Below are 26055 nucleotides of genomic sequence, written 5' to 3' on the forward strand. Positions count from 1 at the left end.
TCAAAAAGTCGTTTAAGTCATTAATCGACATGAAACATAACAAACAATAAATCGATCATCGAGTTTTCGTGAACATCCCTATATAGTACAGTGCAGTACAGGCAGTTTTTTTTTCCTCCAGCATCACATTGTATACTGAAAATGCCAGGATGGATTTTCTGGGTTTGACTGAAAACACTAACCAGAAAATAATGCATCAAAAAAGCTGTACACATAATGCTATTTGACATGATTGATGGTAAAAGTAAGCAATGACAGAAAACAAGCTGGCACTAGTAAGTAGCATCATATGGGCTACAGTATGGTATAAATCTAGTATATTGAAGTTGTCATGCAGCCAACTGTAACATGCAGTATTGATTTGTTTTTGTTTCATATTGCTTGCTACAGTATACAGTGGGGTTACTATGGATCTTACATACTGTTTGCATTGTTTATATATTGAATAGATTTCAGATCCAGAAACATCTGATGGATTAGACCAGCAAGAACAGGAGCTGGTTTCCCTTACCTTTAACTCAGAACCAAGAACCAAATTTCAAACTCAGATGCATATTTTGTTTTTTGGTGTGTGTGTGTGTGTGTGTGTGTGTGTGGATGTGTGCCCACGTCTTGTGGATGTATATGCGTGTGTGTGTGTTGATTTGTTTGTTTGAATGCCTGTGCATGCTCTGGGGGACACAGGAGAGCAGATTCCAAGCTCATCCTCGTGTGGAGTGACAGGTAGAGCCTCTCTGGGGGACTGTGATGGACAGAGCAGCTATCTCTGATTTAAGGAGAGGCAGGGATCAGAGCCAGGGGGAGGGCCCTCTGAGGGAAATACAAAGGCTGCTTTCTGCTTTGTACCTCTCTTTATACTTCTCACTTGCCTGTCTTTGTCCTCCCTAATCATCTTTTCGATATGGAAATGTGTCTTTGCTATGAGAGTTCACACAAAGAAATCACTTACTGTACAAAGACCAAAAGAGTCCACCGCAAGTGATCCACGGCTACCTGCCGTCCTTTTGAGTGTTTCCCTTGAGTCCCAGGGCCTCGTTTTTCAATGATGATGTGTAGAAAAAAAATTAAGCTAATTCTTGAGAACAATTTTTAAAAGGTTCTCACACACTTACCAAATTTGTATTCAGAAGTTGTACATACACACATTCCTGATTAAACTTAAACAGCAAAAAACATACTCTTTAAACACTGTAAGCAGCAGCTTCACAATGTCTATGGCTTTAGTGGAGCCAAGGTTATGTGAAGAGGAAAGACAAGACGTGGAAACGAAAGTTGAGGTTTTAGTGTCCGAAATGGAAGATAGACAAACCACATGATTTGGATTGCTTAGCAGAGGAACTGCAGCTAAAACAGACAAGCGGTCAGTCCATGAATTAAAAAAGAAATGGTCTGCTCTTTAATCAGCTGCTAAAGTTACTAGTGGTGCAGTATTTACAGCAAAGGTTGCAGAACGCAAGCATGAAATCAGTCAAACCCGCATTGGTCAGAGCAACATCATTCTCGCTGTCCTTGAGAACTACTTTGCTGGCATCGTTATAACACCACAATATTTGACATTGTTTCATTAAGGGACAGTGATTAGACGGTAGACCCTGCAGTCCAAGGGGCCATGTACGCCTGATGAGGCTGAGAACTAATATATTCATTATCCAGGGTTTTTAATGGGTAACCTCAATCACCTGAATTTAATAGTGTTGTGCATTTGATTAAAAATGTTAGTACTTACTGCATAAAATGGAAAACCATAGGGAAGATTATGAACCAGCAAGCAAAAATAGGCAAAAAACTATTTCATATAAATACAGTATATATGTTTCATTCATGTTTTGTGTAACTATTATAAGTCTTTTCACCTTATGCGAGGCTCCTATCTCTCTTGTGCAAGTAAGCTACACTAAAGCTTAACTATTATCAGAGAACTAGTATTAGGGAACCGAGGATTGGCAAACAGCCTGTTGTAACTCCCTCTTAATGACAGGTTGTTGTGTAATCGTGTGTGAGAATTGTACATTGTTGTTACTCTGGTCTTAATTGCATGCACTTCTCAATGCTGTTGGCATCAATTGACTGATTGAAGGTTGTGAAATGGCAGAATGATTACCATGCTCTGTTGAAACGTCCCTCTGAATGAAAGCCAGAGTGGACAAAACTTGGATATGCACTGTTATGGCCTGTCTGATTTATGTCCCTTTGGAACACAAGGTTTCAATTGTTTTTGCGACGTAGGCCCAGGAAATGCTGTCTGACAATGAGAAATGTGTTACTTTATGCAAAAAAAATGCACCCTGTCTTAAAGTATATGCTCTCTATGCAATGTGCTTGCTAGATCTTCCATATATATATCACATGGCTCATTCATGGCATTATTGTCACCCATGTTATTGTATGCAATCATTAAATGATGTGTTTATTAATATGTAGCACATTTTTATATTAGGCTATATTGTAAAACTAAACATATAGGAAACATTTAACCATAATCCATTGAATACTGACAGTAATAGCTGATTTGGCAATTCCCAAATTCCACAACTTGTTCCCTATGATTACTCATGGTTAGCATAGTTGATGTATAAATGTACACACAACCACAAGTCACATTGCAGTTTGTTAAATCTCACTCTTTAAACCACAACATTTGCAGCAGATTTGGCGTGTCTACCGTAGTTAGACCGCTCTTAGTTGTAATTCATTTGGTGTAGGCTGTTTTGTGAGGTAGGTTAGCCTAGAGGTAGAGCGGCTGACTAAAAACTGAAAGGTTGTTGGTTTTATCCCTGCAGCAGCGATATAATGATGTATTCCATCTGTGAGAAGATGACTAGTGTGTGCCCACCAACCCAGGTGCCGTACAGCATGATGCAGAAACCCAAACCGCTTCAGGGACACGACACTGCAGGCAACCTTGCCCTCTGACCTCTGTTTAGAAATAAATACATGCAGGGCGCTGTGTGTGCGTATCTAGCAGGGATATACAGATAGATAAATTCCAATAACCTTGAGTGAATTGGAAAAAAGTAATCTTAAATTGAATCATAATTGTGTGGCCAAGGGTTTGATTGAACGTGATGCCTGGGAGAAGGTTTCATGTGGTTGGGCATAGGCAACGGCCTTGATTGCTGAGATTGTGTTTGGTTTGAGGACTTTAGATCTGCATAGATCTGTTATAGAATCGCCCCATTGCCCTACTCACTGCTGCTGTGGTGTCACCTGTAAAACACTGGTTTCTGCAGACCGCGTACTTCATATTCAAAGTACCATGAAGACATTCCCAATGGTCTGTGGGGGCGCACGGTGAAGAGGATGTGAGAAGAATGAAAACGGTGTGGAATGCATTTTCTCTTCTACTTCTTTATTGTGTGTATGTGTGTGTTGAGTGTGTGTAGATATGAGTGTAGTGAAGGTGAAAAGTTTGAGAAAGGCAAAAGCAGGCTGATGGTGTGGATATATGACAGAACATCTGAGGGAGGTCTCTTCAAAGGATCCCAGTGTCTTTGTTCCCAGGGTTCTGTGCTAATGCAGCACCAGATATGAATTATGTAATTTCATAATGGATGACCTTCTGCGCTGTGCTGAAAGGCAGTGAAAACTCTAACTCTGTAGACAAAGATGTGTACAAAGATGCACATGGATGCACATAAGCATACACCACACCACTCACAGTCATGTCATCAAGTGCATGAAAATAAATATTTTCAAAGCGGAAAATTGCTGGAGATGTGATTATACATGGTTGGCATCATGCATAAATGTACACACAACCACATTTCACAGAGCAAGTTTTTAAATTTTACTGTTTAATTGAAAATGACTGGAAGCAAGTTTATGGACAGATTCGTTCTCGTGCAACAGTGATCAAAATTGGGACAGATTGATTTATACATCATGACTGTGCCACACGTCACTCACTAACATACAGATACACATAAGGCTGCTCCATGATAAAGTTTATGGTTACGTAAATACTGCAGCACTGGTGACATTGCGTAGAGTTTATGCTCATTTCCAACCACAGCGGAGCTATAGAGGCTGACTATGATTTGCTTTCTGGGCACAATCAATGTGGTTACAGGCTTGACTCACTCTGACAACCTCTGTGCCATCTTTTAGATTCGCAGCGGCAAGCTGATGATCACCAACACCAGGAAGAGTGATGCGGGGAAGTACATCTGCGTTGGAACTAACATGGTGGGAGAGAGGGAGAGCGAGATTGCTGAACTCACTGTGCTGGGTAAAAATTTGCTTTTGATTACCGCTTCATGATTGCGTTGCAGGATGTTTCAGTTCTTTGCTTAGTCTGAGTATCGTCTTACTTCATTGTGGTTTAGCTTGCCAGTCTGCCATGTGAGGTCTTTATCACTGTGGTGTAGTAATCCATTAATTAGCCTGATTATGCAACACTGGCTTCCAATCCGCCAGCTGTGCAGACATTTCCCACCAAACTCCTGGTGACTGCCTAGCCCAGCCACAACCCCCGCTACCAACCAGCAAAACACTGTAGTCCAAGACTTCCTCATCCCTTTCCCCTCCTCCCTCTCTGGTCCCCTGCCCCCAACCTCTATTCTACATCCCACACCCCTAGTACAAACACTTCCCATCAGAACAGCCTTCTTATCACACGATCAGATGGTCATTTAACCATTTGACCATGACCACTAGAATAATACTGTTGATTGAAGAAAGAGATTGATAGGAATGTGTTCTTGCACTCGGAGTTAAGGTTTGATACATCCAGTTCAATAAGAATGATTAGAGGGCGTAATGATACAGACAGGTCTAAAAATATCAAAATTTCCAACGGTCTTTTCGTAAGACCAGAAGATTGTTGTGCAAATATGTCAAAGAATTTTACTGTGGTGGGTGTAAAGAAATGCAAGAATAAAAATAAAAGGATAACATTCAACGATACAAGGATAACATAAAAAAATGTAACAGAGGGAAAAGGGTTTTGCCTCAGGATATAGATGGCACTCAGGAGCATGACGACAGTGATGATTATAATGATGGTTGCTCTGGTTGCTGTCGCGCCGCCCCTCCAGAGCGCCCCAGCTTTGCGAAGCGGCCCAGCAGTGTGGTGGTGCTGGCAGACGAGAGCGTGGAGTTCCACTGCGTGGTTCAAGGAGACCCCGTTCCCACTGTCCGCTGGAGGAAGGACGACTCCGACCTGCCTAAGGGGAGGTAACGCACAAAGGCCCTCGACACACACACGTACAAATCAGAATTTACCATGCAAACAAGGTTTCCGCATTTTCTTCCATTTCTGCATGATATGTGTGTGTCCTGGCTACAGATTTGAAATGTTAGAGGACCATACGCTGATTGTCGGCCGAGTCGCCCCTTCAGATGAGGGCTCCTACACGTGTGTGGCGGAGAACATGGTTGGGAAGTCCGAAGCATCCGCCACGCTCACCGTACATGGTCAGTACATCCTCAGATCTAATGTCCCCTAACCCTAACACCACCTCCTCTTAAAGCAATATTCCACATAGTTTTAACATGGCGGTTATTTGGCACTTCAACAACAGATCCCACTACTGTGATTTTCAACTGTGGGTCCGATGTTTTAGAACATCATTTTTCCAAATAGCATTTTTATTGCTAGAAGAGAACAAAGCGGAGGGATACCATTTAGGAGAGATGATTCCTGTTTGGGAGACCGGATCTACTTTTATTTTTAAATACAAATTGTAGTGTAAACCAAGAATACAAATGCGAAACGAGGACGGACCCAGGACTGCTTTATTGTCTTAAAAGCAGGATCTGTTGTTGAATTTGTTCACAAGCGTTTTCGGTCTATTTTCGGGGGCAATTCAAATGAATGGGAAGTAAAAAAAAAACGCTACACACTCGTCCCAGCTGCATCCGATCTTGATGATTAGTATATATTATAGTTTTCATGGTGGTCAAGTGCCGAATGACCCACATGTTAAAACTAAGTGGAATGTAGCTTTAAAGTTCACACATAGCCTTTGTCTGTGCCTCTGATTTCCTATTCCTATTTCCTACTGGTCCTAGCCTAACTGGATACCTAATCCTGTCTCTTGATGTCACAAATCATCAGGCAGTGATTTCTCCCCTGCTCTTTTAATCTGTATCAAGAACTAATTTTCATTCTTGTGCCTTCAGCTGCTGCTGCTCTCAAGGCAGTAGACTGAGTTATCTACTATGTTTTTTTCTGGGTTCTTCGCTGTTTCCTCCCAGCTTGAGGTCATATAATTTTTTCAGCAGCCACCACTATAGTTCTATATAATGAGTAGTGCAGGACATTGCAGCAGCTTGTTTGCAGTGCTTTCCACATTAGTGTATAAGCTGAGGAGAGCCTATGATATAAATGTTTACGCGGCCGCAGAAAGTGGATTCATTTGGTCAAAGTTGTCCTGCCACAATGACACCCTTTAGTTCATAAACCAGAGGCAGGAAATGAGTGGTGAGACACTTCTCCTCACATACATGTGCGCGCGAGCACACACACACACACACACACACACACACACACACACACACACACACACACCAGTGACACCGTGGGTGACACAGACAGTGAGGATCTTAGGACTTAATTAAAGATAAGCCAGAGCTGGTTGCATGCTGCGAAATGACATGGTTCCAATTACATCGCCTTCCTCTCCCTCCAAAAAACCTGAGAAAACAGGGGGGACCGTGGCTAATTTGGGCGGCAAACGGAGGAGGGCAGGAAGAGATAGCAGATGAGTGGAATTTGCCTTACCGGAGGAAAGAGAGAAATGTCTAAATAAAAAAAAAATGAAAAAGGAAAATGGTTTACTCTCTTTCTTTCCCTCCGGCTGGCTCGACACCAGGAGGAAACGAGACATAAAACCAGCACTGTCTGACAAACATATTATCTCAGCAGATACTTAAGTGCTCAGATCTCCATGATAAGGGGATAGAGGGAGGAGGGGAGACACTGTAAAAGCAAAAGAAGAGAGGATTATAGTTTTAAAGATTTTAGTTTTCATTCTGTGAAAATTCCAGCCCAAAAGTCAGTCATGACAGGATAGTCTAAAAACACAGAAACGTTTTTATTAACCTTGGTTAAGAGATATGAAACACTTGAATCTGGTGTCTTTGCTATTTGAAACATATATAGCAGGGCATGAGCTAAATTAGTTATTTACCCCATAGTAAGGTTTGCACAGGCTCCAAGATAAATTGGACTATAATTAAATGCCTCTTCAAGGTACTTTTGCACTCGTAAAAATGATCTGTATTCTGTCAGAAATTAACTTGCGAGAAATTGTAAGATTAAATATATATATCTATGTATATACGTATATATACATGATATGTTAGTAGGGAGAGGTGCTTAAACATAGCTTTTCTGCATTCCACTAAATCAACAGTAATGTTCAACAGTAACTCCTCATATCCTGTTTTCATAGTGGAGTCTCTCAGCATCCATTGAATTCCAAAAAAACAGCCACTTGGCTAGCCATGCATTTCACTGTTCATCTTGTTTACTTCCATCAAGATGTAGCTCCCTTCTCAAAATGTGTCTCAGCTTATGTGTTTAGTAGTAGTAGAGGAGCCCCCTCCCCCTCCTCCCCCACATGTTTATGTCCTCACTAGGGGATTGTAACTCTGTCCAAAACAGGCCTCAAGGCTGGCTGGCTATGTAACTCAAGCCAAGACTTCCATACAAGACTTTTCACACCTCATAGTCAACAAGTCTGCTGGGTCTCATAGGGCTCTAAACAGCCCATGCCTTGTCCCAGGACCTCTCTTTCAACACACGCACACGCACACGCACACGCACACTAAATGTTACAATGCTGGAAGTACCTTAGACAGAAGTCGCAAGCATCTGTTTTGGCTATGCACGTTGTGGGCGTCCAAGAGGTCCAAGGTCCATGTTTCACTTTTTGTCCTAAACATAAATTTAAAGATATAAATTATCTGCCTTTCTTTACAAACTTGACCTATAGTCATTTAAAAATCTAAAAAAAAAAGTATATAAGAAAGACATATAAAAAAAAAAAACATGATTATCCTGTGTTGCTTAATGTGCACAGGATTAGGGGATTCTCATTGAGGCCATCCATGCAAAAATTATATTTGTCTGTGAGTTTGTCCAATTGAATTAATCATAGAAGTTAATGAAAAATGTGAAAATCATAGGTACTAAGTATCTCATAGCAAGATAACGTGAGCCCTGTGGCGTCCTCCAGATGCATATTAGGTCAATGTAAATAATTGCATAAGGCTGTGTGATGTATGATGGGAACCCTGTAGCTAGCACACAGAAAAGCTCTGGCCCACTGACAGCTGACTCAGTCAGGGGGCAGGAAGAGTTATTCTGCTTCCTCCACGACGGCATGGCATGGCAGTCGATGGCCTGTGGCTCTTTTGATGTCCACGATCACAAATTTATCAAACGTCATTCTCCGAAAACATGGCTGTCAGTAGGGAGGACAGGCGAGTCGGTTCAGAGGGCCCAGCCACATCCAGCAACACAGCTTTTCTTTCTTTCTTTTTCTTTCTTTCTTTCTTTCTTTCTTTCTTTCTTTCTTTCTTTCTTTCTTTCTTTCAGTCTATACAAAGAGAATCCCTAATGGATGAAATGTTTTCCATGGAAATGTGTTTGTATCTGTCAATATTTGTGTGTAGAACAATTGGGTGGGGGATGTACTGAATAAACACCAGGCTTCCCATAAATTATTAAAATAAAACATCATTAACCAAGACTGAAATCTATCTCTTGCAATCATAAAGAGACATTTTTGCTTGCAGTCCCTATTAATGACTATGTTTTGCTGTGTACCTAATATTTGTTTTTGTCTTTCATGGCAATTTTATTGTGCTCACTCATTGAAGCACATCACAATAGTGTTGAATGCATCATTGCAATTGCATATCCCAGTATGTGCCTTCATTACTCATTACACTGCTCTCTTTTGTGTCTTTTCCCTTGTAGTCAACACTGGTAAGTTGTCATCCATCCCTCATCCACCATCAGACAGCAGCAGGAAATGAGCCCCTGTCATTGTCCTATCTGCACTGTAATTCTATCTACCAATACAGTATGTAATTCATGTCATATGTGGCTAACTGAATAGACATTTGCTGTTTTGCATTAAGAAAAGGTAAATATTGATTGTTTCACATCATGTATGTGGTTAGTTTTTATTCAATGGGCTTATTATACATACCGAGGTGCTCTAATGCTAGGACTTGGGGAAAGCTGTTTGGTATCAGTCCAGGCTGCCCTGTTAATTAGGACCTTCCTCCCCCTGCAGTGCCCCCTGCGTTTGCCATGCGCCCCAGGAACCAAGTGGTGGCAGCGGGCAGGACGGTCACCTTCCAGTGTGAGGCGACTGGCAACCCTCAGCCTGCTATCTTCTGGCAGAGGGAGGGCAGCGAGGTGAGATATGCTCTCAGTCTGTCATCACACTGCAGTAAATCACTACGCAGGGCAAATAAAGGTAATGACTGGAATAATGCAATGTAAATGTTCCTTGTCTCTCTTTCCTCCAGAGTCTCTTGTTCTCTTACCAGCCCCCTCAGCCCTTCAGCCGGCTGTCTGTGTCCCAGATGGGCAGTTTGACCATTACCGATGCCCAGCGCTCTGATGCCGGCTACTACAGCTGCCAGGCCCTCAACATCGCTGGCAGTGTCATTACCAAAGCTCTGCTGGAGGTCACAGACTGTGAGTAAAAGAAAGGAATTGTGGAGGGCAGATGGGGGTGACCTTTATTCTTCACTTTTCAGGCTTCAGTGTTTTGTGTTTTGACCAAATAACCTTTGGTTTGCTGCTGTACTGTAGTTCCTCCTTTGTTGAGCAGATGTATGACAGACTGGCCTTGGTTGTAGACTGGCAAGAGCGACCTCCTTTATGGTTCAGTGTTTTGTGTGGTAGTTGGCCTTGGTTACTAATAGCCGATGGAATGATTTCAGGAACCCTCGGCTGTTCACATTTTGGGTTCAAAACCCTCTGTTTCCATGGTGATTGAGCGCACAGTGCATCTGGCCTCGTCTCTCTTCCCTCCCAAAAGAGTCCTTACCGAAATTACAATGTATATGAGCAGAGTGACATTTATATAAAAAAAAAAACAGACTCTCCTAGGAAAGGAATCATTTTCACCTCAACCATGTCCTGCTAACAGCAAAGCTCATTACAGGACAGAGTCTATGGGAAATGGAGCAATGGTTATCTATTGTAACTCTAATTTTTAGGAGCATAGCTTAAGCCCTCTAACACACTGTCCTGTTGGCTCCCATGTTGTTTCACTGAAGACATTAGCGCATTAAGGTGCAGAATCAGCGGATGACATCAGTTTATGTAGACTGTTACCTGAGGGACTGTCATCCTGATTGGCTGACGGTGACCCTTGTTGCTGCTGTAATTGCATCAATTGTTTAAAAAAAACGAATTAAAATGCTGAATGTAGCTTGGAGGCTTACAGCAGTAATTACTCACCACCAGTAAAGTCTACAGGCTTCCAATTTAGTGGCCTGTGTGAGTGTGAATACATGTGTCCGTGTGACAGTGTACTATGCACATACGTATATTAACTTAATGAAGATAATTGCTTGAGGCTGGTACAGACAGTTTCTGCATCTGCGCATTGACTTGTGCAGCACAGCCCTATTAGTTATAATGGATAATCCTCCGCTCATATGGGTAATGCTCTCTGCAGCCGCCTCAGTAGGGAAATGAGAGGTACCCACTTAGTGTATGTTCTATTACAGGTAATGGAAATAAAATAAGACTGGGTCATGTTTGATGTAATCTATACAGCGGTCTTCAGCACTCCACTCTCCCTATTCTCCTCTGGCGTCTATACCTGTTTGTCTCTATTCTCCCCTCCCCCAAATTCTCTCCACCCCACCACACTCCTCCTCCCCGCCGGTTGGAGTGGCGTATTTGTATGGAAATAACTGGCCTGCATTACCTCCGGCGGTTTTCAAGGTGTTTCCATTATCTTTTTCTCTGTTTTTTTATTTTGGACCCCCCCCCCCCCCCCCGCACACCCTACCCCTCCATCCTCAGCGTTTTGAAGTGGAAGAGTGAGAGAGCTCTGCTATCTAAATGGGATTTGTTATTAGTTGGGCTTTGCTGTTGTGATTGGAGCCGGCTCCTGCAGTACCTACTACCCAATGAACGATTAGTTGCTCTCCGCTGGAGGGGAAAAGTTGATTTCTATTTCCTCCACTGGCTCTGCAGCCACCTAAACCTATTGTTCTCTCTTTTTACCAATTTTCTCCTCAATATCTTTCACATCTTATCTGTCTTTCATTTTGTTGGGCCGCCTTTTGTTTTCATTGTCTCTTCTTTCATCTCCCCACCTTTTTATTTTTATATTCCTCTTTAGATGTCTGATCTTATATTTTTTCTCTTCCCTTCTCCTTTTTTTATTGGAATAGCTGTGTCAGACCGTCCTCCTCCTGTGATTAGGCAAGGCCCAAGCAACCATACGGTACCTGTGGATAGCAAAGTGATCCTGGGCTGCCAAACGGCAGGCACCCCGACTCCCACGGTCCAGTGGAAGAAGGATGGAGTGGTGGTGTCTCCAGTGGACTCTCGCATGTCCCTAGCAGACACAGGAGCACTGGAGATTCACTACACCAAGGTAAGAGGACAAAGTATTACAGCAGTTAGTAGCCACACCCCTGAGTCAACCCAAACCCCCTAATTGATGCCACTGTGCCTCCTCTCCTCAGCTGGGAGACACAGGCTCTTACACTTGTGTAGCTTCTAGTCCCAATGGAGAGGCTTCCTGGACAGCATACCTACAGGTGGAAGGTAGGTTACAGATATCGAGTGACAGCTATGAAGCAAGTTATAAATACAAGTTGAATAGTGTTGCTGTGACAAGTCATCATAAAGCATTAATCAACCTTTATAATGCACTCTCTGATATCTCTGTGGCAGAGTTTGGAGTAGTTGTCCAGGCCAGTCATCCTACAGACCCTAACCTGATTCCCAGTGCACCATCTAAACCTGAGGTGACCGACGTCAGCCGTACCTCTGTCACTCTGTCCTGGAAGTCCAACCCCAACGCCGGGGCCACACCTACATCCTACCTTATCGAGGCATTCAGGTATGACAAATATTTATAATCTATGTTTTCATTTGTTTGTTTATACCTACTATATTGCATTCGTCTAGCATGATAAAGCTTCCCGTGTTTCAGTGTGTTATCACTGCTCCCCCTTCTCCTTCCAGTCATGCGTCAGGCAGCAGCTGGGTGACTCTAGCTGAGCATGTGAAGACACTGACCTTTGTCCTGAATGACCTGAAGCCTGGAACTGTCTACCTGTTTCTGGTCAGAGCAGTGAATGCCTATGGCCTGAGTGACCCCAGTCCAATCTCTGATACTGTCAGAACACAGGGTCAGTTTGCGGTTGTCATACAGTTTTGCTAGCTTTACCTCAAAACTACACATTCATTTCACTTCATCCACCTTGCCAGTATGGAACGAATAAGTCATCATTTTTTGTTTCGTTTTAAAACCTTCCGTTCCTTCTGTACCAATAGACACCACTTCCACTATCCAGGGAGTGGACCACCGTCAGATCCAGAGGGAGCTGGGAGACGTGGTGATCCACCTGCACACTCCAACCATCCTCTCCTCCTCAGCTGTCAGGGTCCAGTGGATGGTAAGAAGACCATACCATATTAATTGTCAGCAGAATCTCTTGGCCAAGCTACATCTATGTTGAATACACTGGATATCAGCACAGCAGTGTCAGGCCAACGCACACCAGTTTGGAGGAAAAAACTGGCCTCAGATTCAATCCATCCTCACTCTGTGATGTGGGTGAACTGGGAGGACATGCATGCTTACTAAACACTAAAGCAGGGTCTGTCTTTGCTAATTTTCTTATGTTGTAGTGTTACATGAATGAATCTCCCGCGCCTCACAGATCTCGGTTCATAGATAGAAGCAAATCCAAAGAGGTATTTTTGCTACGTGGTACGTTGCACCCACTATGAGCCTCACAGAGCCTAACAGTACCATGACTAGTGTTTTTGACAATTTTTTTAAACATTGACCAAGAAATGTACACATTTACACCTTGGGAAATGAGCACATTTACTGCCCCACCGGTAAATCTGCACATTTACAGGTAAATTTACTATTTTCCCACATTTCCCACTTCAAAGATCATATTAAAAATGAGGGTAGGGTGTGGACCTTTTACCCCAATCAAGACCATCTGTACTGACAGAGTCAGTTTTTATCAGGGTCTATGATAGAGGACACTTATACGTTCTGAGACTTTTCCACCTCTCTTCCCCCATGTTGGGCCAGGAGGTGATGTTACACATTCATGACAGAGATACAGTGAAACACAGAGCTTAGATATAAATAGTGTAGAAGAACAGTCTGGGTGGAAACTATGTTGTTACTAACTATATATTAATATTTACTGCATTTTCTTTGTGAACTCCACGGCACAGAGAGTAAATGTATCTTCAATATGATCAATGTGCTTTGTTACAGATACATATAAAAACTGTGCAGTGTTCTTTTAAGGCACTCTGAATCATAATTGTAAGGCTGATATTTAACTGGAAACTGCTTAGTGCTTTCCTGGCTGGATTTTAACCAGGAACATGCTCAGAGGAAACTGGCAACTAGTAATGACCTCATATTGCGGTTTGCTGTGAGATCTCTGAGATGTGGGGAGATGTTAATCTATATCACCCCAAGGGCAGGGGGAGGAGAATTAACACAGTTTTAACAGACCTCTCCTGGAGGATGTTCACTCTCACACTCAGCCATATAGGACAGGATATAACCTCACAATTGTATGTTGTTTTAACTCTCGCGCAGATATTATTGTGTACCTCTGACCTTTTTATGCATATCGCAGCCATGGAAATTATACATTTTAATTTGTTTGATCATTCAAACCCAATTGCTCAATTGCTTTATAGCTCATACTAGAAAAGTGATACATTGTCCATGTTATAATATTCATATACTGTATATCCCTCTGTCTCCAAAAGGTAGAGCAGCACTCTCCATACATCCAGGGTTACAAGGTGCTGTACAGGGCATCTGCTGACCATGGCCAGCCTGGGGGTCAGTGGAGTGTCCTGGATGCACGCACCACAGGGGAGGAGGGAGTGGTGGTCACTCAGCTGAAGAGGGGATCCACCTATGAGTTCAAAGTGCGCCCCTTCTTTGATGAGTTCCAGGGAGCAGACAGTGAGGTCAAAGTAGCCAGGACATTGGAAGAAGGTGAGTGTCAGAGCAAGTTTTCTGTTGTTGAATTTATCTGTGAATGCAGTAGCTAAGGATAATTGAATAATTTTGGCACTGATGGAGCCGTCTCCCACAAGGCCTCTAACCATTGGAGGCAGCTTCCTGCACATGGCAGGAAAATAGAAATTGAATAGAAAATAGAAATACCCAAGCTCCCACATTACCAACACCTCTTAACAGGCTTTGATGTTCACAGCAGAGTATCTTAAACCAACACTGATATGTACATAATGTACACTTATAAGACAAATAGATTCTAGGGGAGATGTGGCATATTTCATTGTATTCCGCTCTGAATAAGTAACATACTTTAACTCCCACTGTAGTTACACTATATTGCTGGAACACGGCCCATATGCTTTCCAAGGCACTTGGATCGCTTTGTATTGCTTCTATACAAAATAAACATTACACTCAGTGTAATACTTAAATTTCTTTCAGTCATGACTGGATGATACAACAGCCAGTTATTGTTTCACATAGTGTGCAAAGCTACCAGACATGATGCAGAGCATACCTGGGACACATACAGCATCAAATGGGACTGTGTGCATGTCTATATGGCTGACTGTTCGCTCCATTGTCTCAGCCCCCAGTAGAGCCCCCCAGGGTGTTACTGTGACAAAGAGTGATGCCAATGGGACTGCCATCCTCGTTGCTTGGAAACCACCTTCAGAAGAGGGAGAGGCTAGAGTGGTTCAGGAGTACAAGGTAAGAGAGAAGGTTGGAAAAATGAAATACAGAGAATCAAGCTGTCTCCTATACTCATGCCTGAGTCATGATTCCATATTTCCAGATTAAAATGCAGGAAATTGTATCTTCATGTAGCACCAAGTGTTGTTGGATTTGTCCCTCTGACCATCACTGCCGTCTTTTCTCCTCCTGGCCCTCTCTTGACAGATCTGGTGCCTAGGTAATGAGAGTCGTTACCATGTAAACCAATCAGTAGATGGCTCCACCTTCTCTGTGCTCATCCCCAGTCTGGCACCAGGAATTCGCTACAGCGTAGAGGTTGCTGCTAGCAATGGTGCTGGACCTGGGGTCAAGAGTGATGTCACTTTCTTCCAACTAGGTGAGATTCCACTGAAGAAAAAGAAAGAAACAAAGTTCTAATGCTGGTATTGTGTTTAAGATTTTTGCCCAGATTAATACCAGTTAAACTGTCACAAAACTGTGCACAAAAACGCTCACAATATCTCTGAATATCAGAGTGAAAATCTTTGCAACTTTTTCATTATATGCTGATTTTGAAAATTTGGCTAAAATGCTGATCTTGTTGTTCTTGTTCAAAGGCTCCTCAGGTTGGGTTTTAAGAATGACTGCTTTTGCATCTTTCCTGTCCTGTGAATGTTTTTTGTGATGCCTTGGCATCACCACACTGGGATCTTGAAATCACTCCTTTAATTGGAATTATTATGTTATGTTAATATTGCTGTTGTTATCCCGCACTTACCCTTAATGTCCCACGTCTCTCTTTCTGCTCTTACTGCTTAGACTCTACAGGCCAGATGATGGATAGCCATGAGGACAGAGACACACTGTCTCAGATCTCAGATGTGGTAAGGCAACCAGCCTTTATTGCTGGCATTGGCGCCACCTGCTGGGTGGTCCTCATGGTCTTCAGTGTGTGGCTCTACCGTCACCGCAAGAAGAGAAGTGGCCTCAGCAGCACCTACACTGGCATCCGCAAGGGTGTGTATTGGTGTGTCATGTGCATGTTTTAGAGAGGTGGATACTGTATGTCTGTTCAAGATGCTAATTCTCAAGCTCTTTGACTCTCACAGACCAAGTCTACACTACCAGTCTAAAGCCATTTTGATCTAAAGGCTAATGCTTAAATGCTTGAAATGTGTTTCTTAGACAAATATAAATAGTGAAGTTGATGCCTATGTATGAATTTCTTTCCAAAGCCTTTGTCTTTCCATCAAAGAAAATGGTGGCTACTTTAAAGAATCTAAAATATTAGATAGTTTTGATTTTGTTTAACACTTTTTTGGTCACTGCATGATTAAAGAAAAATGTGGTGTGTCCAAACTTTTGACTGGTAGTGTACATCTGCCAAACAGAACAGGTTTTCAAAAAGAAAAAAAAAAGGACAGAAGAAAAGGTGTGAAATGATGGCAGGAGTGATTAGATGAGCTGAGTTTGGGTAGATCTGTGGGTGCATTTGAAGGTCACTGTGATGGAAAAAGGTGCTGTGGTCGAGCCATGACACCTTGTTGCCACCACACCAAACAGGTTTCTTCATCTCAGTCTCATCGAGGTATTTTTAGGGACGCTGATAACCAGATCACATCAAAGGAGGAAAATCCCTCTCTGGTCTAATCTTCCTTTTGACTCACAGACCTCAGAAGCAAATCAGAGGCTCGGCACATTCCAGATTATGCAGACATTCAAAGGCTGACATTTAGTAGCTCATTTGTAGAGTGCCATTTCCTCTACGCAGCACAGTTCTTGGAAGCACAGGCCTGTCAACCTGCCACTGCCATGTCTGCTGCAATATCACTGTTATTTCCCTCTCTCCCTCTGGCTCCCTGTCACCCCCATTAACCTTTACCTGGGCACTTTTGTCTAAGAAAATAACAGCAGTAAGGCAGGTTGCCTCACATGTGTTTATTTACATGTTTTTATCAGGGTTGAATTGTAGTTTGCACATGAAGACATGTCCATTAGAGCAGAGTAGGCTACATACACAACACAAAGATCAGATGCAGAGACAAGACAAAAGCTCATGGTACAAACACCTAATGGGTACAAAGCAACTGTTATAATTATTGTTGTAACTGTTATTACTATTACGTTCAACTGATACTGATTTCCTTATTTGTTCCTACCTCCCCCCCACCTCTTTTGTCTGTCCCTACAGTCCCATCATTCACCTTTACACCGACAGGTATGTATGGATGTTCTGCTACATTCAGATTTGTGTTAATGATGGTGGTGTTTTTATTGACTAACCATGTATTTAGTAGGGCGGTTAGTTAAAAAAAAGATTTAAATTAATCTTAAATTATTTGAATAACCCTCAACAAGGAAAACAACATAATAAAAACGAAGATAACTGAGAGCATGATAGTGACTTGCCGCTCTGTGTGTGTGTGTTCAGAGAGAATAGGATGGAGAGAGAAACAATGTATGTGTTGTCTTATTGAGCAAAAAAAAGCAACAGCTTGGTTGATCAGACCTCAGGTCCTAAGTTTATATTGAAGTGTAGAGAAATTCAGATTCAGTCTGCCTGCTGAAAGCGGTTAGCCAAACAAATCTTATCTTTAAAGTAGGCACCTTGAGGAGTTTAGCAGCAAATGTTTCTGCCCACGCATTGTTGCAGTACGTAAGGTACGGGTGAAACTATAACACAGTGTTAAGAGGCAGGTCTGATGAACCAAACAGTGGATTTTGCTGATAATACGAAAACACTTAGTGGCCTCATTGTAGTGATACAAGTGTGATTAGAAAACATAAATGCCTTTGATTGTGTCGTCTTTATGCACATCAAGGTGGGATAACTGTTTTTGAAGAGATCACTCTCATGAGGGTGGACATGTTTCACCATATGATGAAAGGGATCGTTTTGAAAGGCCTGTTACTGGTGTTGACCCTGCCCTCTTACATATTTTGGCAACATAATCCATGTTAGGAATGTGCCACATATGTTAGTACGCAGTGTACCATGATTTAAACCGTGCTCAGGTGTTTCCTTTATTTTGGCAGTTAGATACTGAACTTATTCTTCCTGCTTTCACTCTGCCTTGAGTGTCATGTTTTTGCTAGCTCATCCAGGTCTACTCTCATCTCATCATGTTTTCCACCTTTTTCTTGCAGTTGCCTATCAAAGAGGAGAGTCGGTGTGCAGCGCTGGCAGGTAAGAGACATTTCTGTTTCCCCTTTGTGTTGTATGAAGACAAGCAGCAGGGATGCACTTACATTATGGTAACACTAGGGGGAGTGCTCTTCCCACTTAAAAAAGAGAAATCTTCAACATCCACCTCACACTCACTCCTCATTGATATATGGGGACAGTATTTTTTGATGGACAACAATTCGGTCCTTCTTGTTGCAGACCTGGACTTCTCAGCATGGGTGAACCTTTGAACCAGCTGTGGCTGCCTGACAACTGGCCAAATGCATGTGCCAACCACAAAGACTGCAGCATCAACTGCTGCAATAATGGCAATGGCACTAGTGACAGTAACATGACCACATACAGCCGACCAGGTTAGTACAAGACCGACTTACTGTCCTAGCTCAGGTTGGACACTCTGAGAGAAACATAGCACTGTTATCAGGTGAAAACCTTGTAACTCCAAGTTTGGTGATTTTCATGTTTTAACTTCAGTTTAAGGATTACATGGTTCTCTATGGGTTGAGAAAATTCTATGACCTTTAGGCTTATGAAACCCTTTCAAAACACAATTTGATAAACTCAAAAATACATGGTGGTCAAGCTAAAAACACGGCTGATTTTCTTAGTTTACATTTTAGAGATACAAGGTTTTCACAATATGGCCTAGAGCCATAATCCACATCAAACACCCTCCAGTGATGTTGAACGTCTGTGAATTGCTGCCTTTTTGCTGTGTTCATGTGCTGTTTCGTCTCATGAGCCCATGTTCTCCTCAGCCGACTGCATAGCCAACTATGGAAACCATCTGGAAAACAAGCAGGGAGGCCTGCTGGGGTCTGAGACGCCCATCTACAGTGACGTGAACCTCTCCAACAAGATCAATGAGATTAAGACGTTCAACAACCCCAGCCTGTGTTATGTAAGTCCAGGAGGAGGATCAACAGCCACATATGAACCAGTCCCCTACGCCACCACCCAGCTCATTCAGTCCAACATCAAGAATAAGGCAGCTGGTGGTGGGGCCATGGCAGAGCCTCTGGACATGCACTGCTGGAAACAGCCTCCCAACCCGCCTCAGATACCAAAGGAGATGGCAGCACAGATGCAGTACAACATAATGGAGCAAAACAGACTCAATAAAGGTGAAGTAGAATTTAAAGTTTTTTAAAGCCTTTTTTAAAACATTTTAAGAGCATTTTCTTTCCTTAATTTGATGTATCTCCTGTTGAAACAGGATATTTGGGCAGGACATAATGCAGAGAAAGTGTAAACCAATGGGATATCAGTTAGGGAGAGAAAGGCAGTTTTATTTGATGGGAATTTTTATTTACGCCCATTGGTACACCATGAAGTAACTAAATATATATATATATATATATATGAGAAAAATCTTATATTTTTTCTCTTTGTTTTGTCTACAGATCATCTCCAAGGAGGCGAAGGGATGATCCAAAAAAGCGTCCCCTACATCCAGGCTCGAGATCACAGCACAGGAGGCTCCCACCACAGCTCGGACAGAGGCAGCAACAGCACCTCAGGTAAGGCCAGGAGCTACACCGTACAGTGTGGACACATGTATTGAATTGAGTCGTACGCCTGTGTTCATCCTTGTGTTTTTGTGTTTTTCTTCTAACTTCTCAGGGAGTCAAAATCATAAGAAGGGGACACGGCCCCCCAAGACACCCAAACAGACTGCAGTAAGCTGGGGAGAGCCCCTGTCACCCCCTCATGCTAACGCCTGGGACTGTGATGAGTATACCCTACCCATGGAAAATAGGTGAATGGGAAACAGACACACACACATGCGTGCACACAAACATACACACACAGATACACACACACACACACACTCACACCTCGACGGAAAGATGTTTTTAATCGGTACTACTGACCTGGGGTCTCAAGATCAGAAAAAAAGACATACAGTGATTTGCTTCAAAATATGCTGTAATATGCACTGACCAGCCAATGCCAAATTAATGACTATTTTTTCTCAGCAGTCAATAAATTACATAAGATAGAATGAGCAATATTGCTGAATTTGCCGTGTTAAATAACAAAGGCCTGCAAATGTGCACAATTGCACATGTGCATATTGTGTGCAGGGTTGATTCTTCAAGAATTGTAAGACCAGTTTGGAAGTGCAGCTGTTAAACTGAATGAATAGGCCCACAAGAAGGATAACATTATCAGAAAGCACACAGTAATGTTTTTTAGGTTTGTTTTGAACACCTGCAAATCTACTGGCAAAACAAAGTCTATTGTCAGCAACAACAACAACAACTAAAACCAAACTAATTAAACTATTTAAATTTGTATGACAGTTGATTATGGTAGCCAGTTCTACATGCTGCAATAGGCATGACTCACAAAAAACAACCATGCACCAAAGAGATGTGCAACATTTCATCAGTACAAAACAGAAGATCCAGAAAGCTTTCTACTCACCTTTCAAGATGATTATGTGATGGATATAAACGCCGGCAGCTGGCCATCTCCATATTTCAGTCATTATCCATAAACTACAAACTCCAGCTGATTGTAATGAAATCAAAGTAATTTCTGACATAATCTAAGAAGTTGAACCTGGCATCAGTCTTGTACACAACAATTTGCATCCTCTGACAGTTTGAAGAAGAAAAAATGGTGAGTAGACTGAAGTCCTCAACCTGTGAGCGTGACCCATATTCCCACCAGATATTCAAAAAGGTTTATTACTGCTTGACTGGGGATGTTCAAGTTCAAGCTCAACAGAATGGTATAACACAAACTCAAGGAAGCAAAACAAAGCACACGACATACAACACACACACAACGTATTAAGTATTGTCAACCGCTCCCTGCAGGCCGGATGTTTCCCATCCATTGATTGATTGATTGATTGAAAAACAAGATTTCTTATTGCAGGATTAATTATTCTTTGACATGTCAGAACCCCTGTCAATCTATCTTAACTTTTTTGAGTCCCATTTATCTGTTCTCTAATGATTCTTCAATTCAAACACTTTGCGTTGTTATGTTTTCAAATTTGATACTGACACAAACTGAACTGAAGTAATAATGCTTGGTCTGGATTCAAGTCAAGGACAATTGATTTTTGGGAGGGCCCAGGGTTTTTGGACAGTTGGACCTAGACGACCCCTATTTCCTGTAGCCATATCCTCATGTCACTCATCCCTCTCTTATCAGTTTTGATCCTGACGTCCACTGCCCGATGCTGCCCTCGAGGATGTACCTTCATCAGGATGGCATGGAGGTGGAGGATGAGAAGGAGACTAAGAGAATAGAAAGCTGCCCTACTCCCCCAGTTAGAGGAGCAGCCTCATCCCCTACTGAAGTGTCTTATAGCCGCCCATCCACAGTCACATCACCACAGGGAAACCTGAACAATGGCCTGCACGATGGAACCGAACACCACAGGTAACCAGATGAACCCTCCTTACACCTTATTCAACCATTTTACATTGACAGTTCAGTTCAATCACCAGCAATACAAAAAGCTCAACTCAAAGCTGCAGTTGTGGCAAGAGTGCACAGCTTAATTTTTTTGTTTGTCTTTTTTTTTTGTAATACACTTACCAGTCAGCACATAACCAGCCAACCACTGCCCCCTCGCCCTCTCTCCCCAAAACACACCTACACCTCCACACCCCTCTGCCTGGATACTGATGGACAGGAAGAGGATGATGAGGAGGCAGAGGAGGAGACAGACGCAGAGCTTGCCCAGAGTCACCATGACCAACACCAAAACCGGCAGCAGCACCACCCTCTTCCTCACAAGCTGCACCTCCGTGGGTTAGAACAAACCCCAGCCTCCAGCACCGGGGATCTGGACAGATCAGTCACAGGGTCCATGGTCAATAGCTGGGGCTCAGCATCTGAGGACAACATTTCGTCAGGCAGGTCCAGTGTTGTCAGCACCTCAGAAGGATCATTTTTCACAGACGGCGATTTCAACCAGGCAGCGGCCTCTTCACGGGATAATGTTGGCCTGCGCATGTGCAGGTACCCAGAGGAGTCAGGTGAGAAGGGTTCTGGGGAAAAAAAGACAAACTTGGATTTACTTTTTGGATTCAAAAGTAAATTTTCGCAAAATTTTACTGATTTGAAGATTTTGTTTTTGTTCGATTCATGATAATGTAACTTCTGCCAAGACATTTACCTGAAATAATCAAAGTTGTCTTGAGTTTCTTGTATCAATGTTTCCTGTTAATTTAATATTAGTCCTATTGTCATGAAACTAGTAAAAATGTTCAATACACATTAAAACGAGGAAGCTATGGCTCATTGATTGATGTTGTTATACTGTTAAAGTTTTGAGACACCTTTCAAAGATTTGAGAGGGTTTCCCATGAGTTCTGTCATGGCTGTGTATTTAAAGCAGCCAACTCTCTAAGTAAAATATCAGCCATTGATTGATGCTATGCCACTGCATTTACTCAATGCTGAATAATTGATTAATAGAGGTATCATGTATTAACATTTAGATGAAAGAATAGAAATGTGGCTTTTAACAGATCATCTATTCTAAAAAAAATTGAAATATTTGACTTTCTGTATGAAAAACAACCCAGGACACCCAAAAGGACTGTATCAGCCTGTAGTTAAAGATTTCCTGATGTGACACATACCAAGGTTTTCTGTTGCATGCAACATTTTATTTCGTCAAAGCATTTCAGACTTGTACTAAATCTGTGTTATGGCTTCAGGTCGGCGGCACCAGCGACCCAGCAGCCCCATGTCCACTGACAGCAACATGAGTCCTGCAGTAACGCAAAAGAGGCCCAAGAGGCATAAACAGCACCAGTCTGGTCTACAGGGCCACCAACCCAGAGACGTCTTCAATGATGGTAAAACACTGAGACTGTACACAGCGAGACTGGTCACTGTATAGCTCTTACAATAAATCTGATGTTTGGCTCTCTGTGCTCTTCTCTGTCCCCAGACTCTTGCATGCCTCTAAACTTCCCTAGCCAGAAGTCCCATGGTGACTATAAGGTGCGGGGGGCCACGCTGCCTAGGATGGGCTCTGGAGAGGCCAGGGGCCGACGAGGCAGCACTGGGGCTCATAGGAACAGGGAGGGAACATTTGAGCAAAGGGAGAACCAGGAGAAGCACAAAACCCCTCAAGGAGGAAAAGCGAGCAGCAGAAACCGACAGCACTCAGGTACTGAACAGATCCCACAATTTTTTCCAAAATTGGTTTGGTTTCCCAAAATTATTATGTCCTCCGTAAAGGAGTAAATTTGCTAAATAACACTAAATAACTCATAGACCAACTGAAGCAGCAATGTTATTTGACTTGAAATGATTAAAAATATCTAACTTCAGACAAGTCAGTCTATGAGTGTGTGGCAAATTTCCCTTTACGGATTTAATTTGTCCTGCATTTTCCCAGCACCTAAAAGAAACTGCAGCTATGCATTGGACATGACTTATTTTGCATTATTATATCCTCTGTGCATTCTGTGGAACTTCAACTACAACAACTGATTATTTGCTTAAACAACTAAAATGATTTTATTTTCTTTCTTTTCTCTCCTTCAGATTTTGGGGACATCCTTCTGTACAGCCGTCCCTCTTTCCCATCAGGTCAGGCTCAGAGGGAGCCTGGTGGTCCTAACTCCTCCAGCTGCATGTCATCTGGAGACTCGAGGTTCAAACAGGGTGGAGAGGCGACACCTACAGGACAGGGGGGCTTCCAGCTGCAGGTGGACGAGGTAAATAATATCAATCAGGAGTCAAGCTTCCACATTCTTTGTCAGTTCTGCATTTGTGGATTTCTTTTGTTATTTCTGACAGTTTAACTTAATGAAACACTTCTGATATTATTTATGGTTATTAGATACCTCTGATACACTGTCATGAAATTACATGAAGTAGAAGGAGTGAAACATCAGACTGTTTTGTTTCCACAGTTACTGGAGAGCTGAGGAGCAATGCGAGGAGAACTGGAATTTCCTACAGTTGCTTCACACGAAGGAATATGACCCTTATTATACGGAAGAAGACCCTAAACAATACTGCACATTATCTACTAATGTTTTCTAGTTACAGTTTCTCATTAGATGTTGGAAAAAAGAAAGTGAGAAAAAAAAGGTGCTCTCTTGTTTGAGTCTATGGACTTAAATTCGAAGCCCTATTTATTGTTTACTTGTTATTGGTTGACTGGCTTCCACCAGCCTGTATGGTGGGTTGCTCAGTAATGTACGATGAACTACATGCACATTCGATGGCTGTTGTGAGTGTATACAAAGATATTGTCCATGACGACTGCTTGATGTGGTCCATATGGTCTTTGCCTGTCAGTTGTCTTGTTATTTTACTGTAATTGATATTCAGTCATCATCACCAGCCATCTTGTAAATTGTTTAAATCGTTTACTGCCACAGAAGTGCTTCAATGGGATCTTATATTTTAAATGCATTTTATATAGCACTGTTAATGTTTTGTTATTGATGTACATCTTGTCTTTGTATTATTTGTTCTACTTTGGTTATAAAAGCACAATCACTTAATTTTAAAGTCATTATTGTATGAATTTCAATCTGAGAATCGGGAAATCGGTCTTAAAAGTGTTGTTAATCATTTCATCGGCTCAATTCAGACTGAGTAAACGATGGCTCTCTTCTGTGCGTTCAGTTGCAAACATTTGAGCCGGTCCAATTCAGATCTGACATGTTTAGTGTGTGTACTGAGAGTTTTGCATGCGTCTTCACTTGTAGGAGGTTTTATTCAACATCTTGGATTCTGATGAAAAGTCTGGTCATGGACTTGTTCCATTTGTTGTTTCCTTCTATTGAGTCCGTTCCTTTTAGTCCTCCGTTCCCTTGACCGGGGCTATGGCACAGCTTCTGTAGGTAATATATGGAGCAGGGATGTCACCAAAATGATTCATTTCAAATGAGTATTGACATTCATAAAAAAAAATCTTAAATCGTATCCAGATTCCTCTTTCCAGTTTAAATTTCATTAAACCTTGATTTTCAATCAGGGTGAATGGGACACTGCAAGAAGCGGCCACTATTTACAGTAAAGGATGCAAATGACTGAGTAGCATTTCCCTGATTTCCCTCATGTCTCCAAATGCAGTTTTAATCAAGTGAGGGACCATAGACAGACCAAAGCAAACTAAATGTCTATAGAGTAAAATAAAGCCTTATTACTCAAGATTGGGGAGGATGATTTAATTGTTTTTGAGTATGATGGTGTCTGGTCCTTCTTGGTATCCCTGCATGAAGACACATGTGACACAAGGCTCCAGCAGTCATGGAAAACCTGGATAAGTCGTGGAAATTTGATTGATGTTTTTCAGGCCTGGAAAGGTTATGAGAAATGACATATATCCATATGGTTTAGAAAATATTATGGAAATTAGTTCATAATCTTTCTTTTCCTCAACCAGTCATGTCCATGCAGCCCAGCAGGTTTGTGCTATAAGTAATGGAATTCACAGGGAATTTGGTATGCAAAAATGTTAAGGAAGCCTGGACAAAGATCAAGGAAAGACATCTGTTCTAACCAGAAAAATTGGACTCTTTGCTAAGGAGAAGTAGCAAAAAGGAAAAGATTAATTTTGGTAACCTATAGAGTGAAGCTTAGAAAGTGAAATTTGCCATGTTTAAAAAAAGAATAAAATGAAATTACCATGTTCCAACATGTCAGCCTTTCCTGAGAATCTTATAGATTGGATGGAAAAAAGTTGTAATTTTTACTGCATTATTTATAATTAAAATGTCTTCAAACGCAATTGTCTCATTCAAGATATTTTCTAGTTCAGTTCCTGATGTGTGATTGTTGAATGTCTTTCAGTTCCTTTTTGTAAGTCAATCTATCCGGTTCTGAGGTTGTGAGACAGGAAGTAGTGTTTAAGGTGAACGAAGAAGGAGAAGTGCTGCGGAAAAAACAGGCAGACTGAGAGAGTGTGATGAGACACGCTGCTTAATTAACCTCACTCATGAACCTTCATCAACAGAGCAG

The 26055-nt window shown here is 42.1% G+C and overlaps 1 protein-coding gene across 1 annotated transcript in view; it reads left to right on the forward strand.

The window, feature by feature from the left end:
* The window catches only part of LOC139652049 (roundabout homolog 1-like), a 62738-nt gene extending 36993 nt beyond the window's left edge, over positions 1 to 25745 (forward strand). Inside the window, exons 3-28 of the mRNA XM_071528983.1 lie at positions 4108 to 4228; positions 5037 to 5175; positions 5288 to 5415; positions 9252 to 9376; positions 9490 to 9661; positions 11380 to 11585; positions 11677 to 11758; positions 11888 to 12056; positions 12182 to 12348; positions 12494 to 12615; positions 13973 to 14207; positions 14821 to 14942; positions 15132 to 15303; positions 15726 to 15923; positions 17098 to 17124; positions 18054 to 18093; positions 18292 to 18446; positions 18852 to 19217; positions 19497 to 19613; positions 19717 to 19852; positions 21265 to 21495; positions 21658 to 22097; positions 22785 to 22925; positions 23021 to 23242; positions 23623 to 23795; positions 23994 to 25745. Of these exons, the coding sequence (XP_071385084.1) occupies positions 4108 to 4228; positions 5037 to 5175; positions 5288 to 5415; positions 9252 to 9376; positions 9490 to 9661; positions 11380 to 11585; positions 11677 to 11758; positions 11888 to 12056; positions 12182 to 12348; positions 12494 to 12615; positions 13973 to 14207; positions 14821 to 14942; positions 15132 to 15303; positions 15726 to 15923; positions 17098 to 17124; positions 18054 to 18093; positions 18292 to 18446; positions 18852 to 19217; positions 19497 to 19613; positions 19717 to 19852; positions 21265 to 21495; positions 21658 to 22097; positions 22785 to 22925; positions 23021 to 23242; positions 23623 to 23795; positions 23994 to 24008 (4221 nt within the window). The 3' untranslated portion in view covers positions 24009 to 25745. The remainder of the gene's footprint in view (positions 1 to 4107; positions 4229 to 5036; positions 5176 to 5287; positions 5416 to 9251; positions 9377 to 9489; positions 9662 to 11379; positions 11586 to 11676; positions 11759 to 11887; positions 12057 to 12181; positions 12349 to 12493; positions 12616 to 13972; positions 14208 to 14820; positions 14943 to 15131; positions 15304 to 15725; positions 15924 to 17097; positions 17125 to 18053; positions 18094 to 18291; positions 18447 to 18851; positions 19218 to 19496; positions 19614 to 19716; positions 19853 to 21264; positions 21496 to 21657; positions 22098 to 22784; positions 22926 to 23020; positions 23243 to 23622; positions 23796 to 23993) is intronic.
* The last annotated feature ends 310 nt before the right edge of the window (positions 25746 to 26055 follow it).

The sequence above is a fragment of the Centroberyx affinis genome, unplaced genomic scaffold, assembly GCF_046629955.1.
Source record: "Centroberyx affinis isolate AG114_WGS23_722 - 3 ecotype Tasmania unplaced genomic scaffold, CSIRO-AGI_Caff_v1 ptg001748l_1, whole genome shotgun sequence".
NCBI classification, from domain to species: domain Eukaryota; kingdom Metazoa; phylum Chordata; class Actinopteri; order Beryciformes; family Berycidae; genus Centroberyx; species Centroberyx affinis.